Source organism: Sus scrofa, chromosome 13 (assembly GCF_054392235.1).
Source record: "Sus scrofa isolate SSC_HxYL_T2T_F1_AM1 chromosome 13, Sscrofa_HxYL_maternal_Yorkshire_Landrace_v2.0, whole genome shotgun sequence".
Taxonomy (NCBI): domain Eukaryota; kingdom Metazoa; phylum Chordata; class Mammalia; order Artiodactyla; family Suidae; genus Sus; species Sus scrofa.
The window spans coordinates 162,280,710-162,302,753 of record NC_139395.1 but is presented as its reverse complement, the minus strand read 5'-3'; the positions used below and the strand labels follow the sequence as shown (position 1 = coordinate 162,302,753).

Here is a 22,044-nt window from a genome sequence, read left to right as displayed (position 1 = left end):
AGTGCCTTATGGTTTTCAGAGTTTTTTCCTTGCTAAGTAAGTTTTTTTCCCTAGGAATTTTATTCTTTTTGATGTAATGGTAAGTGCAATGAACAAAATTATATGGTTGGTTCTTCATTCCTATATAAAACTTCTAATTAAATGTTTCAGTTTTATCACTTGCTCTTTATTTATTATAGATCTTTGGCCTGGTCAAGCTTGAAAGAACCATCTCAGGAGTGTAATAGCACCAGCTCCAAGTGTTCTTGACAGAATGTTGAATCCTGAATGATCATGGATAAGATCACTGTGCCAATAAATTCTTCCCCAGTCTGGCCTTATGTTGTAGCCCTTCAGTCTAATATTCTCAAAATCCATTCTCTTATATGTTCTACTAGGTTATCAGTCAGGTCCTGTAATTCCTTCAGTAGATAAGTTATCTCCTGAAGCAGCCTCCACTATATCTCATCCCCAGCCCTCAGGTGTGTTGACACTTGACCTGGGCAATTACTTTGGAAACAATGAAAAGTGGTAACCCTGAAACAGACAAGCTTCTTATTGTGATGTCTTTGTAGCATCTGAAGGTCATATAAGGTTATTATTCTCTAGCAGAGAAGATGCAGCTACTTCTGGAGGCTAGAATATCCATGAGAATGTGAAGGTTCAAGAGCCTCAGGTTGGTTCACCCAAGTGTTACCACTTCAGATCTCAGGGTCCTGATCTTTTCCCATCAGATCCCTGACATGGATACAGAAGCCCTGTAAATGTATGCATTTATTCTTCTTTGAACAGCTCTAGTTGCGTTCTGCCAGTTATATATACTATATTATTTTTAAATTCAATTCTGAAAACTATAATTTTTAATTTTAAGAATTATATGTTTTTTCCATTCTTTTGGTAATTGGCCTTGTTCATGTTTATAATTCCATCACTTATTAATTTCAAAATTTCAGTAATACTTATAGTCCATATTGAATAATTTTACTAACTCAAGTCAGGGATATAAATCTCCTGCTGTTATTTCTGCTGATTCGCTTTCATGGTTATTTGTTTCCTTGTGCATTTGTTTATCTTTTATGGTGACTTCATCCATTGGCCAGAGAATTCGATTTTGAATTGAATACTATTTAGCACTTAGTAATAAATGTTAAACATTTGCTAAGTGCTTACCCAGCACTAGTCTCTGGACTAAGTCCTTCCACACACACAATTTATATAATCTTTATAACAAGCCCATAAAGTAGGCAGAGGAGAACCCTGCTAGCATATACTAATACCTACAATGTGCCAGTTACTTTGTCAAATGCTTTACATATACCAGTTAGCCTCCAGAATACGACACAGATACTACTATACCATTTTTTTCAAATGAGAACACTGAGACCTAAAAATCTCATTTAGCTAAAAAATGATGAAGACTAGGGTTCTAAACTAAGCCATCTGACTTCAGAATCTATACTATCCATTTTGAGAAGAATAATATTTAACAGACAGCCTAAAGGATAGAATGACTATCATTCCTAGTTTCTCAAATCTCCATTTTTTTGTTATAGCAACAGAAATAATTATCAGAAAGTTGTAGCTTAAGTCATTATTGAAGGCTTAAAAGAACTATAGTACAAAAATATCCATTTTGTATTTACTGATACTCCTATTGAGAAGAGGGGGGTCTATATTTCCTTCTCTTGAATATAAGAAAAGAAATAAAGTGGAAAGAAAGAAGTAGCATTGTCTCTATTAATAGATGACATGATCTTACATACAGAAAATCCCAGAGAATTAAAAAAAAAAAAAACTAGAAAAAATGAATTCAGGATACAAGATCAATATAAAGAAATAAGTTGTATTTCTACACACTAGAAATGAATGGTACAAAAATAAAATTTGGAAAACAGTTTTATTTAAATAGCATTAAGAAACACTTAGGATTAAATTTAACCAAAGACATATACATTGGAAACTATAAGACATCTCTGAAAGAAATTAAAGAATATCTAAATAAGGGAAAAGACATCCCATTTTCATGAATTGAAAATCTTAATACTATTAAGGTAGGAATACTACTTAAAGAAATCTACAAATTCAAAGCAATCCCTATGAAAATCTCAATGACATTTTTATGTGCATAAATAGAAAAGCTACTCCTAAAATTCATATGGAATAGCAAAGGACTGTAAATAGCTGCACCAATCTTGAAAAAGAAAAGTAAAGTTGATGAACTCACATTTCCTGGTTTCAAAATTACCTAGCAGCTGTGGAAAACAATTTTTTAATTGTTCTTCAAGAAATAAAACATAAAATTATCACATGATCCAGCAATTTTACTCCTACATGCATACCCAAAAGATGGAAAGCAGGAATTAAAACGTGCATACATGTGCATGAATTTTCATAATAGCACTGTTCACAGTAGCCAAAAGGTGAAAACCACTCAAATATCCATCAACTGATGAGTGGACCAAGAAAATATAATGTATCCATACAATGAACTAAAGCCAAAGAAGGAACTAAGTATTGATACATGCTACAAAGTAGATGAACCACATGCTACTGATACACACTATAAGAAACATGCTGAGTGAAAGAATCCAGAAACCAAAGGCTACCTGTTGTATGATGCTATCTACATGAAACATTTGGAATAGATAAATTGATAGAGATAGGATGCAGATTAGTGCTGTCTAGGAGTTGAGGGGGAGAGGTGAGGGAGTATGAATGCTTAGTGGGTAACGGGTTTATCTTTGGGGCAATGAAAATGTGGAATTTGATAGAGGTGATGGTTAACAATGTGAATATACAAAATAACACTGAAAGGCACACTTAAAACTGGTTAATGATTAATCTTATTATATGAAATTTACCTCAAAAATAAAATTTATTACTTTGTACCTTTTTTTTAAATAACTTTTTATGTATGTAAGTAACTTAGTTATAAACTACCTCAAAATATTTTGCAAAGGATTCAGGATATAAGTTTTAAAAAATGAATAAAAAGAAGACTTCAAATGAATTTAATAGCATTTCTAGAAAGGTTCAAAAGCACTTACCTTGATGGGATCCCTTTCTCCTTTTTTGTATTATACACCCAATTGAGCAACACTTTTCTAGTAAAGGTAAGAAGTTTTTTGCTTTCAGAATAATTCTTTACTGTCTCAGCATTCATATACCTAAAAAGAAGAAGAAGAAGAAATCTTTAAACATGCTTTAAAATTTTGGGAATAAATTTAGAGCAGAATTATCAGCAGGAAGACTATTCTGTCCAGTGATGACAGGGAAAAAGATGCTTTCATGGCCCTAGGTCCAGTTCACAAAGATGTAGATACAAGTGAATATATAATTATGAAGTTAAGTTGTGGGGCTCACCATTAAACAAAGAATATAAAAAACTGGAGATAAATGGGTCAAAATAGGAGAGCACTCAAAGTTCAGGGAGAGAAAATATACCATGATTCAAATATATTTGGGTTTTATGTTGGATCCTCCATTAACTGATGTGGCAATGAACAAATTATCTCACTGGGAGTTCCTGTTGTGGCTCAGTGGGTTAAAAAGCCAACATCGTGTCCATGAGGATGTGAGTCCCATCCTTGGCCTTGCTCAGTGGGTTAAGGATCCAGTATAGCTGCAAGCTGCACTATAGGTTGCACGCATCTTTGATCTGTTACTGCTGTGGCTGAGGTGTAGGCTTGCAGCTGAAGCTCCAATTTGACCCCTAGCCTGGGAACTTCCATATGTCACAGGTGTGGCCCTAAAAAGAAAAAAGTATTATATCACTAACCTGTTGGCTCTGTAGAATGGGGGTAAAACTACTTAGGCCAGCAAGGGATCATTAAATGAAAAAGTATATATGAGGCATCCACTCCATCTCACATATCCTCCCATATCTTTTATTTAACTTTCTGGACAAGTAATCAGGGAATTTATGGTGAAAATACAAGTGATGAAGAAAAGAGTAAAAATGGTTACTTGAAGTCAATGCTCATAAGTGCTTTAAAGATATTTGTCTCAAGTTGCCTATAAATTTATGCTGGATTTTCTATAGAGACGGCTCAGATATATGTGCTATGATTTGGTTTTGCTTAGCAAATACCCTTCATCTTATGAGGAACTTCTCTGCTGTTGACCAGGTTCTTTCCTTGTCTTCATTAGAAGGAGGACAGGGCTCCATCCTTGAATTTGAGGCCCTACCTTAAAATGTGGCTTAAATGGAAGGGCATTGATGACGTAAGTTCAAAGGTGGACCTTGTTCTTCCTATGGATTAAAATATTCTCACTCTAAAATCTGGGCAATTCCCCTGCTACAGGGATACTGACATAATTAAAAGAAGGAAGTTATCAAGTTCTCTGTAATTCCACATAATAATGTGGTAATTACACAGAAAATCAAATATGTATATATGAGTTGATTCATTTCTGATTTTTAGAATATTTATTGAGCACCTATTTTGCTTAATATATGTGAGGGGTAAACCATAAAAAGGTTTGGGTCTCTGCCCCCAAGAATCCAGGCAGACTGGTGGAGTAAAACATAGAAACAACAGTTACAGTTAAGTGCAGTAAGTATTCTGCAGAGGCAATAAAAAAGAGGGTGCTCTAGACCCACAAAGGGGAGTGTTTAACACGGACTTGGAGAATCAGCAAACCTTCCAGAAGAAATTAATACCTAAGCTAAGATCTGATCATTTTGCAAGTTATTATGAATCTTAAAATTCTGTGATATCAATGTGTGTGACATTTTACAAGCCAAATTACTGGGTATTTCAGGCGCCCGAATTCCTATTTTATATCAACATGTTCACTGTTTAGACCCGATTTAGGAAACCGGTAGGATCTCTTTAACTGGATAGTGAGATGGCTTAGTTTTGAATCTGGGTGCTGTAATTCATTAATCAAATATCTTTGGGTAAATTATTTTATCTCTGTGCCTCACCTTCCCCATCTGCAAAATGAAGATAATAATAACACTTATAGAATTCTTATGACATTGAATGGTTAACACATGTAATTATGTTTTAAACTGTGTCTGACACAGAAGTCAATTAACTATGAGCTTTATTCAAAGTATTGTTTCTTAGGCAATTATACAGGCACTTAGCACAGGTCCTGGTACCTCTGTTTAAACCCCTTGTCTATCTTTAGACTTGCTTTCTTGCCACAGGATATCCCAAATGCGGGGCTACTAATAGGAATGATCAGCAAATGGTAAAATTAACTCCAAGGCAGCCCAGTAAAGAAGCAAGTACTGAACACAAACAAGTGTAATCCTGGGATTTGAATACCCTTTCACTGATCTCAATATTACCCAGTGCCTGGCATATATCTTTGCACACATTAGAATTCAATATTTATCTCTTGCATGTGTGAATGAAAATGTAAAACGTTCCAAACTTTGCCTTTGTTGTTCATGACGAGTCCTTTCAACCCTTAACCCCCTTTTCCACTGCTTACCTCCTTTTAATATCCAAATTACTCTGGGTCCTAAGAGGCATATGTTGCTTTTGCCTTCACAGAGGAATTAAAGAGGAAAAATCCAGACAGTGGGCCAAACTGCTCTATACAGGTACTGTTTTATATGACCTTTTCTGAACAATCAGTGATAATACTTCTCAGCATGTCATTTATTCATTCATTAAAAAACTTCCAAAGTTCCTGCTGTGGTGCAAAGTGATCAGCAGCATCTCTGCAGTGCTAGGATGCAGGTTTGATCCCCAGGCCAGCACAGTGGGTTAAGGGATCCCATGTTGCCAGAGCTGTGGTGTGGGTTGCAACTGCAGCTCGGATCTGATCCCTGGCCCTAGAAATTCCATATGCCATGGGGTGGCATAAAGAAAGGAAGGAAGGAAGGAAGGAAGGGAGGGAGAGAGAGAGAAAGAGAGAGAGAAAGAAAGAAAGAAAGAAAGAAAGAAAGAAAGAAAGAAAGAAAGAAAGAAAGGAAGGAAGGAAGGAAGGAAGGAAGGAAGGAAGGAAGGAAGGAAGGAAGGAAGAAAGAAAGAAAGAAAGAAAGAAAAAGAAAGAAAGAAAGAAAGAAAGAAAAATTAAAATTTCCACTGTACATATTGCATATGTCTTTTTTTGGGTTTTTGTTTGTTTGTTTGTTTGTTTGGCAACCTACAGTATATGGAAATTCCTGGGCCAGGGATTAAAGCTATGCCACAGCAGTGACCAGAGCCATTGCAGTGATAATTCCAGATCCTTAATCCATCACACCACAAGGGAACTCTGCATCTGTTTTGTTTTTTGTTTTTTTTTAATGATTTTTGTTTTTCCATTATAGCTGCTTTACAGTGTTCTGCGAATTTTCTAATGTACAGCAAAGAGACCCAGTCACACGTACACATATACATTCTTTTTCTCACATTGTCCTCTGTCATGCTCCATCACAAGTGACTAGATATAGTTCCCTGTGCTATACAGCAGGATCTCATTGCTTATACATTCCAAATGCAATATTTTGCATCTATTAACCCCAGATTCCCATCCCACTCCCTCCCCCTCTCCCTTGGCAACCACAAGTCTTTTCTCCCAGTCCATGAGTTTCTTTTCTATGGAAAGTTCATTTGTGCCGTATATTAGATTCCAGATATAAGTGAAATCATATGGTATTGGCCTGTATGTCTGTTGTTGTACCAGTACCACACTGCCTTGATTAATGTAGATTTGTAATATTGTCTGAAGTCTGGGAGAGTTGTGCCTCCTGCTTGGTTTTTGTTCTTCAGGATTGCTTCGGCAATTCTGGGTCTTTTAATGGTTCCACATAAATTTCTGGATTGTTTGTTCTTGTTAAGTGAAAAATGTCATAGGTAATTTGATAGAGATTGTATTGAATCTATAGATTGCTTTGGTAAGTATGGCCATTTTTACGCACATCTGTCTTTAAAGTACAAATCACATATATATACATGTATACATTTTTGACCATGCAATGGCATGCAGAAGTACCCAGGCCAGGGATCAAACCTGACAATTGGGATGCTTAACCTGCTGAGTTACCAGGGAACACTGTATTGTTTTAAATCGATCACCTCTGCCCAGCCCTGTCTACTCTGCTAACACTGCTCATGTCCCTTAAGCATTTGAAGAGCCTAGAGTGAGAGGACAAGGACAAATGTACCATATATGGAAATAAAACATCATAATGATTGGCTGGCTAGGGTTGAAATTAAAACTCTTAGGCCCTTGGAAAATCTGTACTCTCACTATAGTGAGAACATGCTCCAATGCCTGGTTGCTTCTCTTCCCATACATTTTATCTCTCTCTGTACCTCAGGCCAGTGCACATGAGTAGATAGCAGACTGGAACATCTGTTCATTCTTGAAGGGTGTGCACCAAAGGAGCAGTTTCCTTGTAAGATGAGGACATGGGTGGGGGGCAAGCAATCCTAGAAACAAGCTCAGGACCGTTTGAGCAGGGGATGTTGGTGTCCATGGTCCCAGGAGGGTGGTCTAGAACAAGCAGGTATGCCTGGGCTTCGGGTTGATGTTGCTGCAACTGCATTGCACCTTAACTCCTCCCTCTGCCCAATCATACATACATCCTCCATCCTTCTACAGGGGATGATCTGAGGGTATGCCCTATCACGCTGACTTTGAGGAACTCACTGCTGACTGTGGAGGCTGACAGCTAAAGAAATCAATACGAACGAGTGTATCAAGAGAGGATGCAGAGGGACGATGTGCCTGAAGGGATTAGGGAAGTCTTTGACCTCAGTGAGGTATTCGAGCAGTCTAAGAGGAGGGGTGGCTTACTACAGCTTAGCTTTGCGGGGCAAAAAGAGAAAAGGAAGAGCATCTCAGCCAGAAGGAGCAACTTGTTCAAATGCATAGAGGTGTGAATGCATAGAGCTAGTTTTGGAAACTGGACATGAGTGATTTGGGCTGGTTGGGGGGTACAGAGCAGACAGTGGCTCCCACACATAATACTAAATGATCTCAAGTTACCAGACAAAAGCAAGAAATTCCCTTGCACAATTCCCTAAGTGCAGTGACTTAGGATGGAAGCTATCTCTTGAAAGTCAACTTACTCTCCCTTCTCAGCAAAGCTTCCTGCTGCACCAACCAGCACCTGGACTGCACTCTGGGACAGAGTCTCATTCCTGTATTGTCTCTGGTAGCTTGCCTAAAAGGAATGGTGAACCAAATCATTACAGCATATGGATAACAATGACAACTTATTGTGCCTTTTATGGAAAAATACTCTGTGAGAAAGAAGTCAAAATCCCCAAGTAATATACTATCTTTATAAAAAAATTTCTTTCTATGGAGTCAGACCATAAGGTCAGTGCAGAAGGTAGGTCTCTAGCTTTGGATGGAATGAAACTGGTTCTGCAGGAAACTAGTTTCCCACCAGGTGTCCATTAGATTTTCAGAAATAAGTGGCGGGAGCTCAGTGGCCAGCTAAGTGTGAGAACTGCTGCAAACTATCCCCATCTTAAACATTTATAATGGATATTAGAATACTAAAGGTTCTGAAAAATCCTACAGTATAGGATTCTGGCTATGTCTTTAATCCAATTAAAAAATTTTTATTGTAGTTGATTTACAATGTTCTGTCAATTTCTGCTGTACAGAACAGCAGAAAGTGACCCAGTTATACACATATGTACATTCTTTTTTTCACATTATCCTCCATCATGTTGCATCACAAGTGATCAGATGTAGTTCCTTGGGCTATACAGCAGAATCTGCTCCTATGGGGCAGAACACAGACATTCATTCATTCAGTCCTTCAAGTATTGAGAGCCCATTCTGCTTCATTGTGCTGGACATTGTTAAGAATCAACCTTCTAAATTGGAATGTAAGCTATGGCTAAAGAGCCCTGGGTTTCATAGAAGACTTTCTGTCTGCACAATCATTTATGGGCATGAAACATGGTTTTGCTCTTGGAGGGTACTAGAAAAGGATAGAATAAAATTCAAGGATGGACGATCAAAAGGCTATTTGTTTGTAATGACAGGAATTAAATAGAGAATCAATTTTTCCTTAAACTTCATTAGGATACTTATGAAATAATGTGAAATTAAAATGTTTTCAGTATCCCCAAAGATAAATGCAGTAGTCTATGGGAAAAATAAGAAAGCTGAAAATAATATAGACCTCATGAAAGTTTAGCAACACAAATGACAAAGCAGTTAGAGACTAGAAAAATGTTCATTCTTCAATGATCATTCATACCAAAGTGGAAGAAGAATTTAAAGAATGGTTGTTGATTCCTAAAAATAACCGCCATTTATTGAGCTGTCCAATATATCATGGAATTAATACAATAATTTATGTTTTACATAACATGATTTAATTCTTGGAAAAGCTTCATGAGAAAGGTGTTCTAATCTGTATTTTACAGATGAGAAAGCGGAGGCTTATCAGGGAGTTAAATAGTTTTCTCAAGATCACATTAGAAACTCAATTCTCTCAGAATTTAAAGTCTCTCCCACCTTCCCTCATTATGTTATGCTGCCTGGCTTGTACCCCTGTCTTGCCATGCTGTGTTTCTTCTTATAATGTGCAGTAGTGGAGAAGATATTGCTCCCAATAATAAGAACTGGCTGAGATTTAAATAAAAACTCTCAAAGCTTTGACAAACATAATAACCAACTAATAATACTGTTTGAAACAGTGAACATTAGACATGAGATTGCAGAAATAAAACCAGAAAACTAAAATAAACATAAAAATACATCCAGGACAAAGAAGGACTAAAAATCCAAGAGGTGACATGAAGATCTGGAAAACCCAACAGAGAATTCCAACCTAATTTGAAAAATAGGATTTCCTGATTAAGACCTAAACTAACGCATAACACAAAGCAGCAAAGGCATAACAGCACAAATAGAAAACAAAACATTTGAGGCAATAAATCAAAAGGTATAGGGAGTCTGTACTGCAGAAAACACAGGATATTGCAAGTGGAAGGAATCTAAGAGGTCATTCAGTTATCCTTTTAAAGACAGGGAGAATAAAGACTAAAAAGAATAAGTTCTGAGTCACATATCACATTAACAATGAAAGCAAGACTCAAAATGGAGTCCCGTGCATTGATTTTAAGGGCTCCTAAATAATACATTTTCCTGAAATAAGCTAAAAATCTGCAAGTGACTCAAAGACATGATCTCATAAAATCTACTGATGAAACCAAGTACCATATGGGCATCAGTTCCTTCTTCATGGCACTGCCTTGATGGCTTAAAGAAGTTATTTAGGTCCTTGTGAAACTGTGTCTGAGACTCAGCTTGTCTGCCAGGACTACTGCTGAAGAGGGAACAAGCATATCTCAAAGATATTCCACTCCCCAATTTAGACTCAGCAGTCGTAATCCTGTATGCATGGAATAAGCATGGTGGATCCACAGGCAATGAGGAAGGCCCAACATGAGCATTTTGAAAGCATGCATCATGGCAACTAACTAGGCATGATTCTGACCTGGAGAGAAAATGGTAACTAGGCTATTAGTAGTCTCTCACAGGGTACTACATGCTGCTGTGCTACAGGACTTCTTTAAACTGCACCCAAGATTTGGTATGAAAACATACAACCCTACACCTGCAGATAGTAGTGAACGTGGAGGTATTCTTTCATAAAAAATTGATGTGGACCCTGAGATGGGCAGTATCATGGAATTGACTGATGATACAACTCAAGATAGAGCTCAGTAGTAATTCCTGCCATGGGCATCTGTCAAATTCCCAGTTCTGCAAAATAAAACACCTTCTACTTAAGCTAATTTAGGTGGATTTCTTAGTTTTTCCTTTCCTTTTTTCTTTTTGCAGTCAAGCAGATTCCTGAGATGATGTCAAACTTCCCTTTGTCTTTGTAAAGAATCTATTAAAGCTATGCAGATGAGCACACCCAAGACATCTCAAAGTTTGCAGTATAATTTTATCCAATAATTTAATTTATTTTTTTCATTTTATTACTGACACAAAAACAGACACATAAATCAAAGGAGCAGAATAGAGACCCCAGAAATAAACCCATGCACCTGTGGTCAATTAATTTACAACAAAGGAGAATATACAATGAATATACAAAGGAGAAAAGAGTCTCTTTAATAAGAGGTGCTGGGAAAGCTAGACAGCTACAAGTAAAAGAATGAGATGAGAACATTTTCTCACACCACATACAAAAATAAACTCAAGATGAATTAAAAACCTAAACTTAAGACAAAAAACCATAAAACTCCTAGAAGAAAACATAGGCAAAACATTCTTCTTCTTTTTTTTTTTTTTTTTTCTTTTGTCTTTTCTAGGGCCGCACCCTTGGCATATGGAGGATCCCAGGCTAGGGGTCCAATTGGAGCTGTAGCCACCGGCCTATGCCACAGCCACAGCAACGCAGGATTCAAGCCACGTCTGCAACCTACACCACAGCTCACGGCAGTGTCGGATCCTTGACCCACTGAGTGAGGCCAGGGATTTAACCCTCAACCTCATGGTTCCTAGTCCGTTTCGCTAACCACTGAGGCATTATGAGAACTCCAGGCAGAACATTCTTTAACATAAACTGTAGCAATATACTTTTGGATCTGTCTCCTAAGGCAAAGGAAACAAAAGCAAAAGTGAACAAATGGGACCTAATAAAGTGATAAAATAAACAAAGGGGAAAATATTTGCAAATGATATGACCAATAGTCCAATAATTTTATAGATATATAATAAATACTAACTATTTGTGCTGATAGGAGACGTCTGTTGGCCAGCTCTATTGCTTCAATGTTCAGGGTCTCATCTATTTCCTTGTTACAGTCTAGACATCTCACTTTTGGATGTTCTGTTACTTCTTCTTGGCTCAACTAAGTAAAACACAAAACCAAAAAAAAATAATACAGAAACATCAATGCATTGTTTAGCATAAACCTCAGTTAATTCACATACCAATTTGGCTTGAAAAATTATAGAAAGTCTGCTAGATACAGAAAAATGTTCAAATGAGTTTCCCCTAACACAGTCATGTAGAAGGTAAAATCATTGCCAGTTTTGAGGGGGAAGGCGTTATATCATACCTTTGCCTTTACATGGTATTAGTAACCATTTATAGAAACTACTGCATTTCTAAGCACCCATGATTCTGAAAGTGTGGTCCCCCAGCAGTGTTGGCATCCCCTGGGCATTGTTAGAAATGCACACTCTCAGACCCCACCGTGGGACCTGCTGAGTCAGAAACTGTGGGGAACTGGGCCGCAATCTGTGTTTTTACAAACCCAATCTACAGTTCTGCTATAGGTAAACTCGCCACTTTAAACTAATCACTTAAGGTAGAATAAAAAGTGACCATGGCTATTAGGAGATACGTGTATGGATGATTCCATTATATAGATGAAAATTTGAAGCTTAGATAAAATAAGAAGTATACAAAAGATCACGAAGCTATTTATTAAGTGACAAAGCTGGGATCTGAGCCCAGATTTTCTGAGTCCAAGGCCAATGTTCTGTCTATAATGCTGAAAAATCCCTCCTGTCTGCATCATAAAGAGGAGAATGCATGGAGTGTTCCCTGGAGGCCTAGCGGTGGTTAAGGAGTCAGTGTTGTCACTGCTGCAGCTGGAGTTTAATCTCTGGCCTGGGAACTTCCACCTTGCATGCCAGGGGTGGGACCAAGGGAAAAAAAAAACAACAGAGAATGCAGTTGTTTTATTCTCTGCCTTCTGAAACAGATCAAGCAGGAGTGGTAGCCTCAACTCTGACTTTGCACAGAGTCAGTAGGGTAAATAGATTAAAAATATTCTCTTCTGACCCTTTACATCAGAATTTCCTGAGTAGAGGCTGGGAAATCAATTTATATTTGTGATAGGCTTTCAAGGTGATTCTGATGCAGCAGGTTAGCAACAGGCCACAGATACTGGCAAAATTGTACAGAAAATTCTTAGAATTGACTTGGTACTTTTCTTATCCAGAAATCTTGGTAGTATTGCTGCAGACACGGGGCTTGATTCTGGAGCCCCCATCTGGAGCTTCAAGCACCTGTTAGAGGATATAAAATGGATTTTTGGAAATCCTTATTTATAGCAATCAATTATCTTATGTTTGCACTCCTAGAAGTTGGCCCCACGTATTGTGTGATGCAACAAAATGTTGCAACAAAAACTGGACATAATACGTGGGATTGCAAATAGCAAGAAGCACTGAGCAGATCCCAAAACAACTTTTATTATTTCTACTATGACAGTCATGACTGCTGATGAATTATGCACTCATAAATGAATAAGAAGTCTGACCATGGAGAGTCCAACACATGTCTCAGAAGTGGAGGTAACATTTCACCACGTAGATAGCTTTGACTTCTATTTTATATTAAAAAAATAGTATTAACCATAAGCTAGGTCCTGGCAAGTACTTTGTTATTTAGTAGTCTAAATACATGCTGAATAAATGCTGTCCATCCTCAGACTAATAAAAAATTAGCCATTTCTAAGCCTCCCTCTCCTCTTTTTATGCTATCTTTTAAATGAGGCTCCAATACACTTTTTTTTTTTTTTTTTAAGGGCTGCACCTGTGGCATATGGAAGTTCCTAGTCTAGGGGTCAAATTGGAGTTGTAGCCACTGGCCTACACCACAGTAATGCCAGATCCAAGTCACGTCTTCCACCTACACCACAGTTCATGGCAACGCTGGATCCTTAACCCACCAAGGGAGGCCAGGGATCAAACCTGCATCCTCTTGGATAACAGTCAGATTCATTTCCACTGGGCCATGATGGGAACTCCCATTCCTCTTTCTTTTTGAATATATAATATATATTTCCTGTATACTCAAAGGGATTGTCACTTCTACTTTGCCCTACAGTGATCACAACATTCCTTAAGAACTGTGAATATTTATAACATTTATACTCATTTAAGGGCAATCATATCCACTTTGAAGGAATAAACAAAAGATGTTATTGCTTACTGCGTATGGGTTTTGAAGTATAATTGCTTTCTCAACCATGTTCCAATCTGCATTAGCAAGATCTTTGTCAAACTTGAGCGCAGAGGCTGCAGATTTGGTTAGCTCCTGAAAGTGTTGAAACGTACAATACAGCGATTTATGCTTTGTTGATGTGACATCGTGAAGACCTTTGATACAAAGAGTACATATTATAAATAACTGACACTCAATTATTTTCATATGAATTACAAAGTTTTTTGGCATTCTTACTGTCACTGTATTTTTTTTTAAGTCAAAGACTCAGCTTTTTTCATGATGGGAATACTAACAATTTCAAACATTTCTGCTTTCATACTCTTTCTCACAAAAGCTGAGGTATATAATAATAGTAATAACGATGTGGTCACATATCATTCTGACTCTGTCTGTGAAGTGTTTTCTGGATGAGATTAACATTTAAATGGTAGTCTGAGAAAAGATTGCCCTCCACAGTGGGGGCGGGGCTTCATCCAATCCGTTGGAGGCTTGAAAAGAACAAAAGCCTGAGCAAAAGAAAATTCACTCTCTCTGCCTGACGATCTTTGAGCTGGGACTTGGGTCCTCTTCTGCCTTTAGATTTGGACTGGAACTTATCCTATTGGCTTTCCTGTTTCTTAGGCCTGCAGATCTTGGGACTTAGCTTCTATAATCATGTGAGCCAGTTTCTCATAGTAAATCTCTTTCAATACATATGTATATATGTGTGTATAGACATATATATGCACACATATAAAGAGAGAAAATGTATGTACATTTTCACATGCATAGGATATATTAGGAAGTATATATGTGTATCTATACCTCCTGCACATATATCTCCTACTCATCTAGAATAAATTTTTAAGTTTATTTAGCTACTAAGTAGAACATCTGATACTCTGGAAATTTTTTTTTTTTTTTTTTTTTTTGTCTTTTTGTTGTTGTTGTTGCTATTTCTTGGGCCGCTCCTGCGGCATATGGAGGTTCCCAGGCTAGGGGTTGAATCGGAGCCATAGCCACCGGCCTACGCCAGAGCCACAGCAACGCAGGATCCAAGCCGCGTCTGCAACCTACACCACAGCTCACGGCAACGCCGGATCGTTAACCCACTGAGCAAGGGCAGGGACCAAACCCGCAACCTCATGGTTCCTAGTCGGATTCGTTAACCACTGCGCCACGACGGGAACTCCCACTCTGGAAAATTTTGACTCTTTACTCTGTTCTTCCCATTTTACTATAAGGCTCAGTGAATAAAAAAAAAGAAAAGAAAATATTTTGTAGCAAATATGAGGATGAAGGTGCAATATTATCCATAAAGATGAAATTTAAGATTAGTTTAAAGAATGCCATATGAGGGAATACTCTGCATATAACAGAAAGGATGATAGAATGGTTAAGAATAATGGATTAAACACTCCAGAACAATTTGTTTTTAGTTCTTTAACAACCATTACCTAGCTGTGTGACCTTAGGCAAAAAAATTATAACTCTTTAGATTTCAATTTCTCAGTTGTTAAAAAGTAGGGGATTGAAACAGGCATATTGCCTCCTAAAACTATTCCAGTTTTCTGTTTCTACACTTTTCATAGCACCCATAAGCCACCGCAGGGCTAGAATTGTCTTAAGACCTTGTTCATAAAATTACACTTACTGCTTAAAACCAATCATGGAATTCCTTTTGCCTTCGAAATAAAATCTCCATGTACCCACAGCATATGGAGGCTCCCAGGCTCAGGGTTTAATTGCAACTGTAGCCTCCAGCCTACGCCACAGCCACAGCAACGCCAGAACTGAGTCGAGTCTGCCACCTACACCACAGCTCACGGCAACGCCAGATCCTTAACCCACTGATTGAGGCCAGGGATGGAACCCGCAACCTCATGGTTCCTAGTCAGATTCGTTTCCACTAGGCCATGATGGGAACTCCTGAAATAAAATCTTAGAATTCAAGGTCCTTCATTATCTCTTTCCCTACCACTCCCATCTGGCCTTCCTCCACTCTTGGCATTGTTCTAGAAGGTTCCAACACCTTGCCCTCCCTGAATGCAGTTTCTGACATCCTCAGGAATTGATCATCTGTTGTGTTTTCCATTTTATTTGTATGTGTTTTTTTTTTTAACTTTGATGCACAAATGACTCTGATATCACCTTGTTTGACTTGTTTACTGTGTTCTGTCTCCAATGTAAGCTCAGAAATCTTCATCAACTCAGAAATCTTGTCTGGCTTCATGTATCACTATCAGTTAGAATATTGCCTGGCCTATAGCAGGCTCTTAGTGAAGTTTGTCAAATGATTGAATAAACTTATTGTATTATTTTGCTTAAATGAGACTAATGTAAATAAGCAATCTTTTAAAATAAACAAGCTTATTGGGCTAAACAATTCATATAACTTCACATAGAGACGCAGTTTCCACTTCAATTAGAGTAGATTTGTACTTATATGGCTTCTTTCTTCATTATTAGCAAGTCTTTAGCATAGTTGGGATATCTTTCTCTTTACTCAGAATAGGACGTATCAGGGCTTACCTAGTTTACTAACTGCTATGGGCAAAATAAATCTATTGACAATCAGGCTAATTAAGCATACTGCCACTCCATGAAATAATATCTGGAATTGAAAAAAAATTCAAAGTAAGTATTCATGACAATTTCCTATAATGTACTTTATTTACTGAAGTAGATTAAGCTAGGTTTTACTATGTCAGTAAATGCTCATGGGAGAGGAGAATATGTATGTCAGGCATGATGAACGTACCCTGGGGATTCTGTCTTCCTGCACATCCTTCATGTTTTTGAACCAAACCCCAAATCAGGACACATGGTTTGACAAGTATTTATATGCTTATAGAGACAGTAAGAAAAAAAAATACTTGTTCTTGAATTCTACTACTGCACATTTTTAGCCCTGGGAATAAGCCTGTGCTTTATCAATTCTTACTCACTGTACGCACCTCCAGGTAGGTACACATGTGCACACTGTATTCTGCTCAACATTACCAGCACATCTGTGTCAAATAATTCTCCCCACTTAGGAAAAGAGAACCTGGAGGCCTTGGTATATTTGCTCCACTTCATCCTTTGCTTCCCTGGCATCCCTGTATTGCCAGCAGGGAGGAGCAATTGATGCCTTTGGTGTCATATTTCTTCCCGACCCCACTACTTATATTCCAAGTTGGTCCCCATAAATGGAGAAGCAACAACTTTTAATATGATACGACATACTTCCATTGATTTATGGAATTCTAACTTTTAGAATTTATTTTAAACTCTTTGCCAGTCCTCTGTTCTTTGGCCACAGACGAAGGTTAGTTAGAGACAGAGTGTGATACACACTAGAGGCTCTCAAGGGGGCACACTAGGCTCACTCGAGAAACTTTACAATATTGGTGCCCAGGATGCTCCCACTGAATATTCTAATTTAATTCTGCAAGGGTTCATTCCAAACACTGGTATATGTATATCCATACACCTGCGGCATATGGGAGTTCCCAGGCCAGGGATCAAATCCAAGCCGCAGCTGCGACTTATGCCTCAGCTGCGACAATGCCAGATCGTTTAGTCCACTGAGTTGGTCTGGGGATTGAACACTTGCCTCTGCAGTGACCTGAACCAGATTCCTAACCCACTGTGCCACAGCAGGAACTCCCAAAGTTTTTAATTTTGATAAAGTATAATTTCATCTTTTTACTCTTTTATAGATTATGCTTTTGGTATCTCTGTTTGGTCCCAAAGATTTTATCCCAAGTTCAAAAAAACGTTTTCCAGTTTTAAATGTTACATTTAATTCTGTGATTCATTTTGAATTAATTTTTTAGAAGATGTGAAACTTAGGTCAAGGGTTTTCTTTGCTTGGTTGGGTTTTTTTTTTTTTTCTTTGAATTACCAATTCTTCAGCACCATTTGTAAGACATCCTCTATTGAACTGCTTTTGTACCTTTATCAAAAATAGTTGGGAATGTTTCTATGGATCTATTTCTGAGTTCTCTATTCTGTTCCATGTGACTTTCTCTTTGCCAATACTACATAATCTCTGCTACTATAATTGTAATAATGCCTTAACATTAGATATAATGATTCCTCCCACTTTATTCTTCTTTTTCAAAATTGTTTTTTATTTTAGTTCCTTTGCTTTTTATTTCTTGAATAATTGTAGGTGATATTTTATCTTTAATTTTTGTTTCCTTATATCAATTGCTAACATATGGAAATACGCCTGATTTTTTATACTTATTTTGTGTCCTGAAACCAAGCTAAATTCACTTATTAGTTCTAAGAGGGTTTTTGTGTGTGTGTGTGGTTTTCTTTTTGAAAATCTTTGGAATTTTCTATATAGATAATTGTTCTATCTGCAAATAGGGAGTTTTAGGAGTTTTATTTCCTCTTTTTTCAATGTTAATGTGGGTTTTTTGTTTTTTGTTTTTTTTTGGCATATAAAGCAAGCTAGAACTTCCACCATGATGTTTAATTAAAAGAATGAGAATGACATTCTTGGATTGTTTCCAATCATAGGGAGAAGGCAGTCTTTCATTATCAATTACAATGATACCGTTAGATTTTTTTTTGTAGATGTTCCTTATCAACATTAATAAGTCCCCTTCTATTTCTATTTTTGGAAAGATTTTATCATGAAATGATATTGATTTTTGTTATGTTCTTTTTCTGTATCAATTGATGCTATTCTATAAATATCAGTTATATCCTATAGGTTGATGGTGCTGTTTGGTTCTTCCACATCTTTGCTGATTTTTTTGTCTAGTTGCCCTACAACTTGCTGAAGAAATTATAGGGAGGAGTTTTAAAGTCTCCAACCATAATTTGTCTATTTCTCTTCTTAGTTTTCAGTTTTTGCTTCACATATTTTTACAAATTGTTTGTCACTGAAACTGTGAGGAGTAGAGAAGGATTAAGTTAATTTTTTTTTCTTTTTATGGACACACCTGCAGCATGAGGAAGTTTCTGGGTAGGGGTCGAACCGGACCTGCAGCTGCTGGCTTATGTCACAGCAATGTGGGATCTGAGCTGCATATGAGACCTACACCAAACTTGTGCCAATGCCAGAGCCTTAAGCCATGAGCCAGGGATCAGACTCACATTGTCATGGACACTGTGTGGGGTTCTTAACCCACAGAGCTACAATGGGAACTCCAGTATTTTTATTCCTTCATTGTAGTGCCTCCTTGTGGGTATTAATAGATTAGCTGAGGTTTCAGCCAAATTAAATAAAGGAAGGAGTACTATTTCTTCTCAACAAGTTACGACTAGTGAGATATCTCTTGAAATGATTATATTTATTACAGTTTTATTTCTAAGCAGATCTACATGTAGTCATAATCATCATAGTTCAGACTTACTATACATTTACTATATGCTAAACAGTGTATCAAGAATTTTATGTATATTTTCTTTTCTTTTTTCTTTTTCTGTCTTTTGAGGGCCTCACCCACCGCATATGGAGGTTCCCAGGCTAGGGGTCAAATCGGAGCTGTGGCTTCTGGCCTACACCACAGCCACAGAAATGCCAGATCTGAGCCACGTCTGCAACTTATATCACAGCTCACGGCAATGCCAGATCCTTAGCCCACTGAGCAAGGCCAGGGGTCAAACTTGCATCCTCATGGATAGATTCATTTCCACTGAGCCACAATGGAAATTCCTCTATATATTTTCAATTTCTCATAATAATCCTTTGAGATAGTGGAGATAGTGAGATAGCCAGATAGACCTGGCTCATACCAATTTGTGAGAGTTGATCATTAAATTTTCAGGAAGTTTATGAGGTGATTGATGTTCTATTGGTGACAGGATTACACAATAGAAATTGGCAAACACCACAACTTAGGGTCTCCCCCTCTCCAAGAAAATTGCTTGTTAAATATTAACTAGTAAACCACTGGTATTATAATCTGATTTGGAATGAAGAAACTAACAAGTGGGGTGCTAGGGTGAGAATTAAATAACTTGTGGATGACCACACAGTAAAACAGCAGCCAGGTAAAAATTTCAGAACTCAGATCCACCCATCAGGATGTATGGTGATGATATTGACTTTGATTATTCAGGCAGGTGGAGATAAATTAAAAAGGAGGAAATTATGTAATATTAGGTACTTTGGTTTTAAAAGCAATGGTTGAATATTTAGTTTTTTAATGTTTGGACTATAATTTAATTAGACACATAATAATGACCCTGCCAAAGCACAATGGAAGTATTATACACATTGTGATGTCTGCACAGAAAGTTTCTTAAAGAGTTCCTTCTAATTGTCTTATTTTGGGATGAGGTAGAGGCAGAGTCATACCCATTCTGTTCTGTTCAGCAGAGTTTGGGAGTCCTATCTTAAGAATAACTCCCCATGGTATTCCAATCGTGGCACAGCGGAAACGAATCTGACCAGGAACCATGAGGTTGCAGGTTGGATCCCTGGCCTCTCTCAGTGGGTTAAGGATCTGATGTTGCTGTGAGCTGTGGTGTAGGTCACATAGACGCAGCTTGGATCCCATGTTACTGTGGCTCTGGCGTAGGCCAGCGGCTACAGCTTCGACTGGACCCCTGTCCTGCGAATCTCCATATGCCAAGGGTGCTGCCCTAAAAAAAAAACGGAAAAAAAAAAAAAAAGGATAACTCCCCTAGAATTCCTGTTATGGCTCAGTGGAAATGAATCTGACTAGCAATCTACAGGGACGCAGGTTTTGCTCAGTGGGTCGAGGATCTGGCATTGCCATTAGCAGTGGTGTAGGTCTCAGAAGCAGCTAGGATCCTGTGCTGCTGTGGCTATAGTGTAGGCTGGCAGCTGTAGCTCTGATTCAACCCCCATCCTGGGAATTTCCATATGTCACAATGCAGCCTTAAAAAGAAAAAAAAAAAAAGAAGAATTTCCCTTAATAATGAAAATGTTTTGGTTCCTAGCGTTGCTAAATGTGGCCTCATAAAGTTGCAGAAGGCAATAGAGCCAATTATAAGTAGGTTTCTGCTTTTCTTTAGTATATAAGTAAAAATAGAAACACTTATTGAGCGCATGCTCTGTATCAGGGGCTATTGAAAATGATTTATAGGTTTTAATTCCCTTACCTTTCACAATAAACCTCCTTTTAAGAGCATGATGAATGGAGCTGGGGATAAGTTAGATGGAAAGAGAAAAGTTCACAGTTGCTCCTCCCCGCCCCAATTTTCCCACTGTAGCTAAATCACTTCCACAGTCCAAGCAGGACTGAGCGACCTCACTGCAAAGACATATTTTAGTACACAGAAACAGTTTTTATAAAGTATTCAAATAAAAAAAAAATCCTTATCTTTCTTTACCTGAGACTTCTCCCTCTCAGATCCAAGAGAAAATTCAGAGTAGGCAAGCAGAAGGGCCATGTTTATATTAGGAATACCTTTCATTTCACTCCAGACCATTATGAATGCCCAGCGCCAGCTGAAACCATGAGCAAGTCGAGACAAAAGAGGGCTCAATAATAGAAAGACCAGAAGTCTAAAAGACAAAACGCATTTTAAAAAGTTATCTTTGTCATAGAAATGTCCTTCCATTTCATTCTATACTATTCCAATCTATTTCCCGTGAAATTGCCAAATCACAGACAAAGGCATGGCATCAAAGGAAAGCAGAAAGGTGTTCCATACAGAGAGATGCCAAGAGGATGGTATTTATTCTCTTTCTTTCTTTCTGTTGGGTAAGTGGTGGGGTAACACTGCATCATCCTCGAGTGGTGCTTCTTCAAGTGAAAAAGAATATGTTAGAGATGTTTTATAGATACACTATCTTCTGGATCCCCAAAATAAATAAAAGTAAATCTAATAAAGAAGAGAGAAAGTAATGTCCTCTTTTACTTTTTCTTTGTAGATTTCAACCTTACTGAATCTGCCCAGAATTGGCTAATTCATTTCTATTTCTTCTTTCAGTCACATATCATTCTAATATTTTACGCCAACTGTACCTGCTAATTTGGGGCTAGTTTCCATTTATGTGGCACTGGCTGACTTGGTGCTGACTCCTAGCTAATTTTCCTAGCTGGGAGTAGAATATTAACAATTCGGGGTGTTGGAGATTCAAGAATTGTTATGGTGGTCTTCCTCTTCCATGTCATCTCTTTTTCAATTACATGGACAGACTACTTACTGCCTTTTAACACTGGGAAAGGGACTACAAAAATTGTTTAGATAAAAAAGATAGTTACAAGGAG

The 22,044-nt window shown here is 37.7% G+C and overlaps 1 protein-coding gene across 18 annotated transcripts in view; it reads right to left on the bottom strand.

Annotated features, from left to right (window-relative positions):
* The window catches only part of SLC9C1 (solute carrier family 9 member C1), a 193,736-nt gene that overhangs the window by 35,336 nt on the left and 136,356 nt on the right, over window positions 1-22,044 (bottom strand). For 14 of the 18 annotated variants that reach the window (XR_014824846.1, XR_014824848.1, XR_014824847.1 and 11 more), the window contains 6 exons: window positions 21,161-21,335; window positions 16,388-16,469; window positions 13,862-14,028; window positions 11,640-11,765; window positions 8,001-8,095; window positions 3,027-3,146 (listed from right to left, as the gene is read on the bottom strand). Coding sequence is in view for 15 of the 18 variants with exons in the window: in XM_021070387.2 (XP_020926046.2) it covers window positions 3,027-3,146; window positions 8,001-8,095; window positions 11,640-11,765; window positions 13,862-14,028; window positions 16,388-16,469; window positions 21,161-21,335 (765 nt within the window). In the remaining 3 variants the exon portion in view is untranslated. The remainder of the gene's footprint in view (window positions 1-3,026; window positions 3,147-8,000; window positions 8,096-11,639; window positions 11,766-13,861; window positions 14,029-16,387; window positions 16,470-21,160; window positions 21,336-22,044) is intronic. The other 4 variants (XM_084991360.1, XM_084991358.1, XM_084991359.1 and 1 more) reach the window with 1 other exon arrangement.